General features: G+C 31.2%; 1 protein-coding gene across 10 annotated transcripts; it reads right to left on the bottom strand.

Annotated features, from left to right (window-relative positions):
• Positions 1 to 309: 309 nt before the first annotated feature.
• LOC150035099 (cytosolic endo-beta-N-acetylglucosaminidase 1-like) lies at positions 310 to 8,034 on the bottom strand. Of its 10 annotated transcripts, none has more exons than XM_090315375.1 (13): positions 7,669 to 8,034; positions 7,339 to 7,398; positions 6,981 to 7,248; positions 5,926 to 6,060; positions 5,399 to 5,508; positions 5,208 to 5,319; positions 4,984 to 5,091; positions 3,838 to 3,950; positions 2,900 to 2,981; positions 2,253 to 2,333; positions 2,025 to 2,080; positions 1,710 to 1,842; positions 598 to 1,620 (listed from the first exon to the last, which is right to left on the bottom strand). In XM_090315375.1, exons 2-13 carry the CDS (start codon positions 7,365 to 7,367, stop codon positions 916 to 918), a joined length of 1,932 nt encoding a protein of 643 aa, XP_090171501.1. In that variant the 5' UTR covers positions 7,368 to 7,398; positions 7,669 to 8,034; the 3' UTR covers positions 598 to 915. The 10 variants fall into 10 exon arrangements, with proteins under 10 accessions (XP_090171496.1, XP_090171501.1, XP_090171500.1 ...); XM_090315374.1 differs by having other exon boundaries at positions 7,628 to 7,977; XM_090315377.1 differs by having other exon boundaries at positions 7,339 to 7,392; positions 7,669 to 7,791.
• Between the last annotated feature and the right edge of the window lie 6,083 nt (positions 8,035 to 14,117).

Genomic DNA, 14,117 nt, shown 5'->3' with positions numbered 1-14,117 from the left:
CTCTATATATAAAGTAAGAGTATGGCAAAAAAATAAAAAAATATATTTCGATTTAAATTAAATTTAGTGACATTATACCAATACATTTCAAAAATGATATTTTAAAACAAAAAGTTTAAGCCAAATTTGATAATAATTTTGATTTTGATTTTTAAAAATTAATATATTGGTTATATTTTGTTGTCTATATTTAGAAGTGCTTTAAAATTTAAATCATTAAATAATAATAATAATAATAATAATAATAATAATACTTAGTTTTCCTATGAAAGTTGATTAAGAATCCAAATATTTACCCGTGATTACAAATTTACGAAAAAACAAGCACAATTTTCAATATACATAAAACCGTTTAATCCCAAACATTTATGTGACCTTGCAAATGAAATTATTTCAGTTCCTGCCATCATTTGCCTTAAAACAACAAATTTATTGGCATTGTTTGATGGTATGAGAAACATATTATTCTTTTGCTCCTAATTTGAAGAAATTTAATGCATATTTTTTAACCAGAAACAACATCGTATTGATAGATATAAAGAAATACAATATTTATGGATACAAACCCCAATCAAACGTGAAGAGGTGACAAAGATACAGTAAAACACAAATCCACGTAGAACCCAAAAGGAGACGAACAAGCTCTCCAAAAACAAGAACCCAACCAAACAAAGACCCAAGAAAGAAAGGACGGACCACACGCAAAGCACCGAACCACCCAAAGACCAAAAAGAAAAGAAAAACTACAAAGCAACACCAAGATCCTTCAGAGAAAAACCCACCAAACTGAAGAACCAACCAAAGAGAACAAGGATACAATATTAAGTATGAAGAGCTATGAAGGAACTTCTAGGCCAAACACAATTCTACTCCTCCGAACTCCAACTTCTTGGGGGAAAACATCCCCTAACTTACTCACCATGAGACATTCACGTAGATAAACGGAGAGTCCTCCAATCTCTGGACACTCCCATCCACTCCACAAACTTGGATTATAAATTTGAAACCTGAGATGCCGGAAGGAATTGCAAGTTTGGAGGCATAAAATGCTTTTACATGTGCCACCCCAAGATACTTTGAAACATTTTGTAATTTGACAAGGGGATTGTTGCCTTCTTCGGCTACTTCCACGACATGCACATTGTAGCGTTCAAATACCTTATCACTACTGCCATCTTTCAACTCCCAAACAATGTGAATGTCAAGGGTCCTTGTTCCATCTACATTTGTAGTCCTTGCAACATACGGAGTTTCGACTAGCCATGAACTAGAAGGAGGAAGATCCGGTTCCTCAATAGACCGAACAATGATATTACCGAGCACTGCAAAGAAGTCAGATGATAGATTATATTTGTGTTTCGATGCACGAGTTTCAGAGCTTGATCTGTAGCAGACAACATTTATATTTGTCAGTTTGTATCCACTCATTTGAATTTTGCTCATATGAACGAACCAATCAGGAGAAAGTCCAGGCACTTCAAGTGGAGTTGTCTCAATTACTTCAGAGTAATCAGTCGAGAATTGCTTTTCATTGCTGGAGGTAAGTAAAACATTTATCTTATTTGTGCTAGAAAATAACTCCAACGAAAGGCCTAGTTGAGAATCCCCGTTTGACGTTGACTGCAAAAATTAAGTCGTGGACCAAGGTTAAACTAAATGTACAAGGAATCCTGTTATTTCTAGATCTTCAATACATAGAGTTCACTTACAGAATAGATGACTTCTAAGGGAACATCCCCTAAAGTGAGCTCTCCTTGAAAGAGTCTTACTATAGTGGAGCGATTTTGCTCAAGAGTCCCTTTGAGTGCAATGCTTCCTCCTCCATTGTATGCTACCTCAAAACTAGCAAATCCATGAATTCAGACTAAGGAAACTTTGAGTTTATATTTACAATTAAACAAAAGAAACAATTACAAAAAAATGAAGGGGTTGAAGAAATGAATCCTAGGGCCAACAAATGTTACTATTAACTATCAATGCTCCTCCACATTGAAAAGAGAATAGATAGGAGCATTTCTTCTTACTTTGAAGAAGCTTGGACAGAATGTGAAGTTGAATCATCAGTTACCTCAAGTATGGGCTGCAAGAAGTTACAAACGCTGAGAAAGGAGAATTCCAAAATGGTAAATAACAAGTCTCCTTTAATGCCTTCAGGGGCAGAAGCCAGTAATAAAATTATTTAATGTATGTAGAGTAGGATTAAAGATAAGCATACCTTTCAATATCCTAATTCCTAGAGATATATTGTTTACCTGGAAGCTTTGACAGGATAAATTGTTCCAAGAAGCATCTGATATTATTACTCCATCCATGGAAACATGATAACCATGACCCTGGAAACGTGGAAAGAGATAGACTTTGACTGAACAATAATATTTATAACCTAGCTATTAATAACAGACCAACTTTCATGCAAGAAACCATTTGTAGCTGTCAGATTAATGACATTTTGACAAGATGCCAACGAAGTTGATCCAAGCAATACGACAACAATTTCCTTTGCCTTCAAAACAATATAAAATCTATTTGATGTCAAATTATAAAGTACGTCGATTACATGTGAATAAGACAATAAAAATTCCCGATGCTCATATGAGATCTAAATAAACAAAACATATATCAGCGGTGTTTTGGAGATACCAAAGAAATTATCCATGAAAAATCTGAAATCTATTTATTAGGATTTGTTCCTTTAAATTAAAGTTTTAAGAATGAAAGCATGATAATGCGCTTATGCCCACTACCAAGACATCTAACCTTTTAGGCCAATGCAATTCCACTGCCATTCACTCTACACTAGACTAAGTTTTGAAGAAAACAAAAGAATAGCCAGCACTATAAAAACTATTGGTGTTCAAGCACTTTTTTTTCAGGAACACGTGATTGGAAGAGTTCTGACCTGGTCAAAATTTGAGTAGAATGGTAGTAGTTTTGGGTAACTTCGCACTATTTGCCATGATTGCTTCACAAGACCCCACCATCTGTTAAGTCCAAAGTAGATAAAATTGAATAAAATTGAACTCCATTAAATATTTAGGAAGATGATCAATGGTGACTCTCCGAGAAAACTCATCATACAAAAGACATTCATTCTTTTTTTTTTTTGAAAATGATACGAAACTTTTCAAAAGAAAATGAAAATAGATTAATGCTAAAAATAAGGGACAACGCAATAGGAGAAAAGTTCAAACAAGAAGAGAGAGCTCTAAAAAGACCAAAAACAAAACAAAAGGTCCTGATAAGAACAAAATGATAACAATTCGAAAACAAGGAAAAATAAAAATATTTAGCTTCGCAAAACATCTGAAATTGAAGAATCGCCGAAGAGTTTTGATGGTCATATAATTAGCGAATAATAATATCAACATTAAGAATAATTGCAAGGAAGCAAGCCAATAGATTTCAAGCATCCAAAAACTGATGGGAAAACTAGAATTAATAACACCAACTAAATGTCCAAAAACAGACTAAATATCAAAAAGTTAAGTAAAATATAATGAAACATTAACCAGCAAAGCATATTTTCCAGGATAAAACACATAGGGACGATATCCTTCAAAGTAACCTCAGAACAGAGTTGAGAATGTCCAAGATTTTATGATATTCAGATTTTTTTTTTTTAGTACAACAATATGTGAGGTGCAAGGATTCAAACATCTGATGATATATCCCTTAAAAGGTTAAAATATGCTCAAGTTGGCCATGATATTCATAAGTTGTTCTTATAAAACATGAGGAAATCAATTATTGTAGGAAATTTCAAAAGGGTGGATAACAGTACAATACTACGACATCGACATGATCCCCTAAAAAATTAATTTCATATCATTAACTTACTTATTTTGAGCAGTCTGAAAATCTGTGTCCTGCTCGTGCTCATACACCCATCCAGGAGCAAATATGGCAGCCGAGACATCATCCCTTTTCAGAACATCCAGTGCAACATTTGTCTGAAGTGCAAGCATATTTTTGTTGAAAAATTAATTCTACCAACTCTCGGCTTGGGATAATAATTGAACTCAACATAGAAAAGACAAAAACTAGTAACACGACACATTGATTTAAAAAGCTATTGAGGCTTACGCCTTGGGGCTCGCCTCGAGGCAAGGCTCTAAGTTTTAGTCTCGAGACTTATGCCTTTGTTGAACAATAAGAGGCTTACGCCTCTCATAGAAGAGGCTTGTGCCTTTTTGCAAATGCATAGAGGCTTATAATCTCTATGCCTCAGCTAACGATTAGAAAAATAATAGTGATTTGCCTAGTTCTTAAAAAATGTTAAGGTTTGAGTTATTTATGGCAATTTGAACTAGGACTACTTTGACGGTTGTGACTTTAAAAACATTGAAGGCAAAAATTTATAGTATAAAACAATCTTAATAATGATAATAGTAGTAGTAGTGATGATAAAGATATTCTTTTAGAATTTTTTTTAAGTAAAAATTGTGCGTGTGAATTTTCTTTTTATACTTTTATATGACTATCATGTTTAGCCGTATTTGGTTATATAGATTTAGGATTTGTAAAAAGATTTTAATTCATTATTTAAGGCTTACGCCTCGTACCGCATCAAGGTTTATGCCTCGCCTTTTCATGAGGAAAAGCCTCAAGGCCACCTTCAGCTTTTTATAACATTGAACGACATTCTTAGTATTTCTTTTCATTTTGTTTGCTCACATATTCTCTTTCCTCTTGAAGGTTATTGTATCCTTGAGCATTAGTTGCTTTTCATTTTATCAATGAAAAGTCATGTTTCCTTTTCAAAAAAAAAGTAACACGACATTCTTTTATACTTGAAAGTTGAAAAGGTAATGTGTAAAGGCTACATGGACAAACATATAAGGGTTTACCTTGATAACAGAATTATGTAACCAATTATCATATATTTAACTATAAAGGTCTCCAAATTATGCTAACTATGATGCTTGTTGACTAGTGATAACACATGACAATACTCAATACACCTCATAGGGTTAGTAGGCTTACATCCCATCCTCCACCACCAAAGGTACCCCTCCCGAAAACATCAATGCCCATGTACACATCATGCTTTCTCTCTCCAGCAACAACAGCAGATTTTTCAGGAGTGCCTTCCTAAGATGACAAATGAACGTTTTTGTCTAATCACTGATGTTATCTTTTCAATGGAATATAAAAATGAGATGATAACTAACACTTCTTATTAGATATGAAAGAACTTTATTTCTTACATTCCAATTGTAGTTTACGAATATTCCATCCGAGATATCAAAGAAAGGTTTATTTTTCTCATTCAATTCATTTTGCCAGTAAAGGTAACCATCCACTGTAACACTGTCATACCTGTCCACAAGTAAACAGTTAATAGATTTCATAAGCTCAGAACGCAAATAATTAAGAATGTAACATATCATAGACTTACCATATAACTAAAGACCCAGGTAGCTTAGAATGCATAGACTGGGTTAAATGGCTCACAAATTCTTTCAAATGAGTAACTTGCTGAAGACTCATAGAGATTTCCATATTCATCTGCAACAACAAACTTTAATGAGAAGAAACAACTATAAAAAATCAAGAATCAGTTCACATCATTCAAATTTCAAACTAATATAATTTATTTATTTAACATAAGAATTACTTTTGTTTCCCGTGATTAAGGTTCAACTATTTGGATTTTCTAGAAAGATCTTATAGATGTAACTTAAAAAAATACAATGTTTCCTATACCCGACAATGATTAGCATATTTATATAGCTTTCAAGCTCATCCAAAATTCAAATCTTGATTGTGCATAAATACATGCAAGCTTATAAAATTCAGAAAAGGAGAACAGAAGAAAAAATATGTTGTGAAGAAGTACTTACACCTAATAAGATATAGGATTCATATGCACATTTCAATGAAGTTACAGAAATGCAATCTAGGTAGGAAAACTTTAAGCAATACCAGCCATCCATCAAATCCCAACGCAATAGCAAGCTCGGTTAAGCGCTCTGCATACATTTCAGCAGAATCCTTTGAAGAAAGCAAGGTATCCCGAACATCTGTTCCCCCTCCTTCCAGAATGAATGTCCCTAGCACCTATAGATTCGATACCACTTTTAATTTGTACATACTAAAAAACCACTCGTTTTAGTCATAATGATGCAATCACAAGCCCACTTAGTAACTAGCCCTTGTTCACAGGTAGCTATATACATATCTATAAATTACCGACTGGATATGAATTATACGATGCAAAATGTGGTCTAAGTTAATTTCTCGCAATAACATCAAGTCATAAAGCTTTCTAAGAAAATTTGGAAAACATCCACAATTCAAAATATATGTTCTTTTAATTACATTTATATTTATAATATTTTAACTAACACGTCATTATTACAGTGAAAGGAAAAAAAAAAAAAAAGGACAAATCTCTACTAATTCAATCATTTTCATCAATGTTTTATTTGCTCATCTTTTTATTTGATTTATATAAAAAATGATGTCAAATGATTGTTCAAGATTGATAATGCATGATTTACCAGTAAATTCCTTAGGAAAGATGCAGAAAACCAATGTGTGCTATTTTTAAGGAGATGTGGGTAGTGTTTGGGATTGAATTTGAAATGGCTAAAATCACTTTTCTCATACTCAAAATCACTCCAAAACATATTTCTAATTACTCAAAATCAATTTTGATTATATAAAAACCACATTTAAGATATAAAATCAAACATTTATTTTAATGGTTATGGTCACATTTGGGAGTGATTTCGAATATGAAAAATGTATTTTTAGCCATTTAAAAATCGCTTCCAGATATGTCTATAATATACATCGTTATTTAAAATGTATGGTCACAACAAATGAGCCGAGAATTCATTTCATAACATTATAAAAATTTGCAGGCAAACTACAGTAGGCTAGATCAGGCACAATCCAACCTTTTAACTAATAACAATAGTAAGAAAACAAAGAAGTATGGAGCAGTAAAACCGATGAGTGAAGTGAGTAGGTACCTTAACACCGTGCCTGTGAGCAGTATTTGTCCAACATGGAGGGGGAAGCGTGACCAAATCATGCGAGAAGTACACAAAAACATCGATCAAATACCAATGCCATATTGCATAAGCATCTGGATTAGTTCCACCCTGAACCCATTTATCGTCTATATATCCACCAGCCATATCATGGCAAACAAGAATCCTACGCCTGTCGGGCAATGGCGCGGGCTGAAGAGGAACCGTGGATATATTAAATGGGTAGTGAAATGAATTGAAGTAGGCCCTGGACTCCAGGTCATCGAGTGTTTTAATAGGGTAAGCAATAGGAATAGAGGGCACAGTTGGGTCAAATGGAGGAGAAGGAGGTTCCGACCTTGTTTGGACAGAGCTCTGCTGGGCCATTGTGAAGAAAAAAGACGGAAGTATTCTGCAACTATGAAAGCGAATGGTTCTAACAAGGTTTAGGAATGCCGATTTATATAGGAGCAGAAAAGCATCATAAGCAACAAGTAATGATGTAAACAGAGACGAAGATTTGACTCTCAGTTTGAATAAACAAATAACGAACACTACACAGCATGAGATAAAGCCAAAAATTTCAATAGATAATGAAAGAACACTGGAAATCTCCATATAAAAGCAGATTCGATTGAGTATCTAACCTTTCTCCACTGCTCTTAATTGCCCAAATCGGGAAGAGTACCTGATTTAAAGGATGGGAAGGAATCGCTCTGGGGAACAGGCAGACGGATTATGCAAATGAAGAGTCATTGATTCCTTTTTCCTTTTAGTTATTCCCTTGTGTAAAAGGAAGAAGATCCTGGCGTTTCGATGGTGACTTCTATCTTCAGTTGCTGCCATTGTTGAAGCTGGTGGACCCTTCGATCGAAATGGAATGGGAAGAACTATCAAGAAAGTGATGGGGAAAATGGGGGTTTTGCGAAAAAGAAGAGCAAGGTTAGGGAAGGAACTGCTCTCTCTTGACAGACGGATTTTTCTTTTGTTTTTTTCTTTCTAAAATAAAATGAGCATGGAGATTAATTGTGTGTTTTTGTGATGTTCCAAGTCTGACGGGTAATTGTTACGAATAGGAACAAACAAAAAATGGAGCATATGACCAAATTTAGTGTTTCCTTTGAAAAATGTCGAAATCAACCAATAATTAGATTTATGATAACTCATATGACATGTATATGATCACAAATGTCTAAATATATTAAGGATAATTGCTGATTTTTAACTGCCCTCTTGATTTTCATCATGTACTTAACCTAATTTATATATTTTATTATTAACTTAGATTATGTTTAACCACTCCTCGAATTAATCTCAAATATCCAAATTTTTCTACCAAATTTTATATTTTAAATTTCCATAAATTATCAAATATCATTTTATTTAACCAAATTTCAAATTTATTCTAATCTTTTAATTATTTTTCATAATTTTATACATATTCTTAATAAATTAGCAGGATATTTTCATATCCTTGAAGGTTTAAATTGTTTTATATTATTACATTTTTTATATTGTTTTTATCGATTTGAATAAAAAATATACAATGCTATTGTAAAAAAAATAACCATCACTTTTGTTATTCACACAAAGTATTTGTCAATTTAGGTTTTCTTATGGATTTTTTTCACAAGCTATTGCTTTTGCTATGACTTTACAACTGATTATACTCCTCTTTTCCTCTTTTCCTCTACATTTGTTCTTGTATGACGGTTCATTCTTCTTTTGTTTCATTATTATAATCAATTTTTCTTGTTTTTCAGCCAAATAATATGAAATCTTGTTCATCGGAGAGAATCGGAGTTAGACACTACAATAAATCGGAACTTCCACGGTTGCGGAGAAGAGAATTGGAGTTATGATTTTTGTTTGGTGGTTGATTATTTTCTAATGTACCTATGAATCTTGCAAATACACTAATAATAATTTAGTAGAAACAAAACTTCTCTTCAACCTTCTGAGCACATTATTATCAATTTTGGTTTATCTAACTCTTTTTCGATTGGTTTAACTTTTTGTTATCATATTTAATTTAATCTAAATATTTTTTCATTAGTTTAAACATGTTGTTATCAACTTCAAAATATAATATAAAGTTAAACGTATTTTCAGTTTGCCTTCGATGGGCTCTAAAAATTAACTAATATACATTTACAAATACAGTATAATGATAATATGAAGTTATGAGATTAGCTAATCACATTTACACATATAATTGTAATATGAAGTTATGCGATTTTAATCTTCATTTTTATTTAAATTATAGATTCTCCTAATTTTTCTTCAACAATATCTATTTGAGTCTATATTTTGTTATTAGAATCTATTTTATCTTTTATTATTATTATTATTATTATTTGTTTATACATTTTGTTATTATATTAATTTTTTATGTGTATATTATTACTATTTATATACCTATTTATTATTTCGATAAGATTTTTTTTATATTGTTTCATTAAAAAAAAAAAAAAACACAAAAAACTAACCCTTATTTCCAAGTTCGATATATATAATTTTTGTGAGAAAAAAAAAATTAAGCACTTTCTTCCCTACATATTTAAAAATGATATATTTTAAAACAAATCCTAATTCTACTTTACCTTCCTCTTATCTCATCCTTTTATTTCTTATTTCTCTCTTTCCTATTTCTCATTTGCTACAAGCTTGTAGCCATAACATCCCCATTGGATTTTGGATCACCTTCTTTAGAACCTTCTATTATTTCTTTTATCACCATCACCCTCTCTGCTACATTTCGGTTTGCATAACTATCAAATCTTCTTTTGCTCATTATCAACTAGTTCTCTAAGAGCCGCAGGCCACCAACGATGACTATTGCACCACAGACACACCATCATGATCATCCATTGAAGAAGCAACCGCCAATTGTTTCTCAGTGAGACCCATATTAGCGAGTTTTTAGATTTTTGAACCGTTTCTAAGATTTTGACAATGCTATTTGTTTTTAGTTTTTGGTTGAGTTTTTTTTCTTCTAGAAGTTTAGATAAAGTGTATTTGCAGTTTTTGCGTTGTTTTTGAAGCATTGTCTATTTGTACAATTTGTTAGTCTTTGGGGTAGTTTGGTCATTTACCAATTTGTATTTCTATTATTTAATTTTTTTTTGCTATTTTTACAATTTGAAACTTTTTTGTCATCTTTCCAAATGAAACTTTAAATTTTGCTATTTCTCTTGTCAGCCCAAAAAATAATTGAGTTTTTTCCCCTCTCAATGACCCTTTTACAAGTGGCTTAATGTTGAATGACCCACCTTCCAAAAAATAATAAAATCTAACCTCTTGCTTTTAAAACTTTTACTCACGCTTTTTCAAATCAGTCTCATGTTAGAGACATCCTTCCCAATAGATTTTCGCAGCCTTGTCGCAATTTTAAAAGACAGTGCAATTGAGTAAATTAAACAAAAACAACAACACTGGCCAAAATTTTCGTAATTTTATCGGTTGGGCAAAAGCGTTAGAAAGAAGTGTGAGAAAAAGTTCCATCGCACTGACCTACCTCATCGCATTAGGGATACGACAACATTGGGCTGGGTGGATCATCCTTAATGTGATGAAACTTAAAACTCTATTAGTGTATTATGACTTAAGCAAAAGGTTAGATTTTATTAAACTCCAAAAAAACCATACTTCTTTTTTGCAAAATTTTTTAATGAATTGTATCATTCATCTCAACCATGATCAATATTGAAACCTTTATATGTGTGTGTAAACTAGGGAGTGTTTGTTTCAATGATTGGGATTGGATGACTTAGGCATCCTAAGCCCAACCCTTGTTTGGGGTATGGTTTTAGGAAGCCTAACTTCCTACATCATTTTCCCATGGGGTTTGAATAGTAAACACTATTCAAACCCATGGGTTACCCATCTTTTTTATTAAAAAAAAAAAAAAAAAACCCTTAATATAGGAAATATGTCGGTCAACCTTTGGACACCACCTTTAGCTACTACCGCTGACCAACTCTGGCCACAACCCTTCAGTGACCGTTGTTAGCCAACACTGCCACCTTTGTCGACCACCGCTAGCCCATTCCACTCGTCACCTTAATGACAGTTGTCAGCCAACTCCGACCGCCACCTTCAGCGAATGCCGCTGGCCAATTCCAACCGCTACCTCGATGACCGTCGTCAGCCAATCTCCGACCGCCACCTTGGTGATCGTTGCCAGCCAACCTTCGACTGCCACCAGCCAACTCCGACCACCATCGACCAACCTCTAGCAACCCCCTTCTCCCCACACTGGCAATGTTCCGGCCACCAACTACATCGATAACCATAATCATAATAGTAACAATAACGATACAACGTAATTTCTATACGCAATTGGATTGAGCATGCTCTGCTTGTCAATCAATTTGCGTTTTTTTATTACAGATTTGAAAATGGGCTCCATGTATCGATACAAATGTAGAATACAAATAACAATACTAAAGTTAATCAAATGGGCCCACTTTTCACATTACCATTGATTTATAACGTGGCCTTGGTCCTTATAGTTTGATAAACCTTCGTAAATAATCCTTATAGTTTGATAAAATCCTAATAACTAATCCCTAATAAATAATCTTTAAAAGTCAGGTAGAAATTATAATTATAAATTATAGGGACTACATTCTAACTTTTACTAAACTATAGGGACCAAATTTGTAATTTAACCCTTTAAAAAAACTTGGGTTATGGAAATTGGCTAAGAACTCTAATATATAAAAAGGAAATATGAAAAGCATGAATAAGAATGTGAGTAACAAACACAATTTTCAAGTACCAAAAACTAAAAATTGAATTAGTTACCAGATGAGGTTTTAAGAATTATTGGAAACAAAATTTAAATTTTAAACATATGTAAGACACTATTTAAAGTTTAAAAGCCTAAGAGACATAAAATTGAAAACTTTATGAATCTATTTAAAAGTCCAATAATTTATTAGAGACGCAATTAAAAGCTCATTAACTAAAATCTCGTTGGTAACCATCTTTTTTTTTTGTTTTTTGTTTTGAAAATTAAGTTTTTTAAGTACAAGAATTGAATTCTTAGCCAAATTTTAAAAATAAAAACAAGATTGTAAAAACTATTTTTTTAGTTTCTAAGATTTGACTTAGTTTTTAAAATATTTGTGGAAAATAAAAAAGAAAGTAAGAAAATTAGAGGTGGAAAGAGAATTTATTAGACTTAATTTTTAAAAATTAAAATTAAAATTTTAAATGATTACCAAACAAAATCTAAATGATACGAACTTAAAAGTTCTAAACTAAACTTACCATATAAACCTTTTATTTTCATTAAAAATGTGGGAATTTTAAACATCATGTCAAGTTTTTCAAATTGCTATCATTTAAAGTTAATCAAACTTCTCTCATATATTTTCCGATACTTTGATCAAATATGATTTACAATCTTTTTCTCGTGCTTCAAATTTTATCCTACAATCACCAAAGTTAAAAATATGAGCACTATTTTTATCTACTATATTATAATCTCTACCTTTTACTAATATTCTCAAAAGTCATTCAATGTCTTGAAAATTAAAAAAAGTTGTTTGTTTTTGTTTTTTAGAATTTGACTAGGAATTCGTGTTTTTTAACAAATGTGAAAATCGTTGAAAATTTTGGAAGAAACAAGTATAATTTCTTTAAGGAAAAAAAATAACGAAATAGTTTCCAAAAAGGTTTTAAACTATATTAAAAAAATTGCCCAACTAGCCTCATTTGGCTATATTGCATGCTTTTTTCTTTTTCTCTCTCTCTTTCTTTCTTTTCTTTTCTTTTTTTTTTTTTAATGTCAGGTTGAATGCTAATTATTAAGGTCACATTTGATAACAATTTGTTTTTAGTTTTATATTTTTGAAATCTATGTTTGTTCTCTCAATTTTTTAATTGTGGTATTCACATTTCTTTAAAAAATGTACTTTCATACCTAATCAAATTCTAAAAACAAAGACAATCTTTTGAAAACTATGTTTTTAATTTTTTAAACTTTGCTTGGTTTATAATTAAAATTAAAAAATGATGTTGTGTTTATAAACTTAATTTTTAAAAATAAAAAGTAAAAAATAAATGGTTAAAAAAGGTGAACAACTAGCCGACGGACATATATGAGTTCTTTTTTAAATGAAATAAATATGAAAGCAAATTCACTTCCAAAAATCCAAGCCTAAGCCTATTGTCTTAGTGATTGATTGTTTTTTTTTATGTTGCCTAATTTCCAAGCCTACTACCACGAATAATTTAAATTTTTCGTTTAAAAGGTGATTAATTTAAATTTTCGTTTAAAACGTGATTAATTTAAATTTTAAAAAGTTGCAAATTATGTTAACCTAACAATAACATTTCATCAATTCATTTTTCTTTTTCATTCACCTTGACTTTGATTGTAAAAAATAGAACACACACACAAAACCCAACAAAACCGACGGAACACACACACACAAAACCCAACAAAACCGACTATCCGTCGGTTGAATTTTATACTATTTTTTCGGATCAATTTTCTCCCAAACCGACACCGATGGACTGATGTACATCCCTAATTACAAGTATGTCGTTTACATTAATAATTAATAATCAACAAATTATTTAAATTCTAAAAGCGCTATTTTTCTCTAATGAATACATTAATCATTAAAGCAATATTAAATCATTATCAAACCAAAAAATATAACAACTAATGAATTACAACCAATTTTGATTAATAAAAATAAATAAATAAACATAATTTAATCAAATAAACTAATTTTAGATATTTTTTATTTGTTTAACATATTATTATAGAAAAAAGAACATTTTTCCTCTCAATTTTTTTTTAATATAGTTTCTATTTGGTCTTAAAGTTTTAAATATTTTACTTTTACCTGTGAGTTTTGAGTTTAATTTCTATCGTGGTCATAAGGTTTTAAAATGTAGAATTTTTACTCTTGATTTGAGTTTTGTTTTAATTTGGTCCAAAATTTTCAAGATTTACACTTTTAAGAGTACTTTTTTTAATGCACATTTTCGGTCCTTAATGTTAATGTCTATTAATTAATTTTGAATAATTAAAGAATTGTAATTAATTAGTTAATTCTAATAATTTTCCATCACTATTAAAATTAATTATAATATTAACTTCTAAGTATTTTAAAT

The sequence above is a fragment of the Benincasa hispida genome, chromosome 7, assembly GCF_027475165.1.
Source record: "Benincasa hispida cultivar pf3 chromosome 7, pf3_genome.v1.1, whole genome shotgun sequence".
Taxonomy (NCBI): domain Eukaryota; kingdom Viridiplantae; phylum Streptophyta; class Magnoliopsida; order Cucurbitales; family Cucurbitaceae; genus Benincasa; species Benincasa hispida.
Note: the sequence above shows the minus strand (reverse complement) of the source record. Positions and strands in the feature narration are given on the sequence as shown.

Excerpts from the sequence above, each read along its gene's own strand:
- LOC150035099 (XM_090315368.1), bottom strand. The coding sequence starts at position 7,598 with ATGGAGATTTCCAGTGTTCTTTCATTATCTATTGAAATTTTTGGCTTT. Across the intron at positions 3,951-4,983 it reads TTGGTGGTGGAGGATGGGAT|ACAAATGTTGCACTGGATGT; the intron begins GTAAGCCTACTA and ends CTTGCACTTCAG. Across the intron at positions 2,081-2,252 it reads TATCCTGTCAAAGCTTCCAG|CCCATACTTGAGGTAACTGA; the intron begins GTAAACAATATA and ends AACTTCTTGCAG.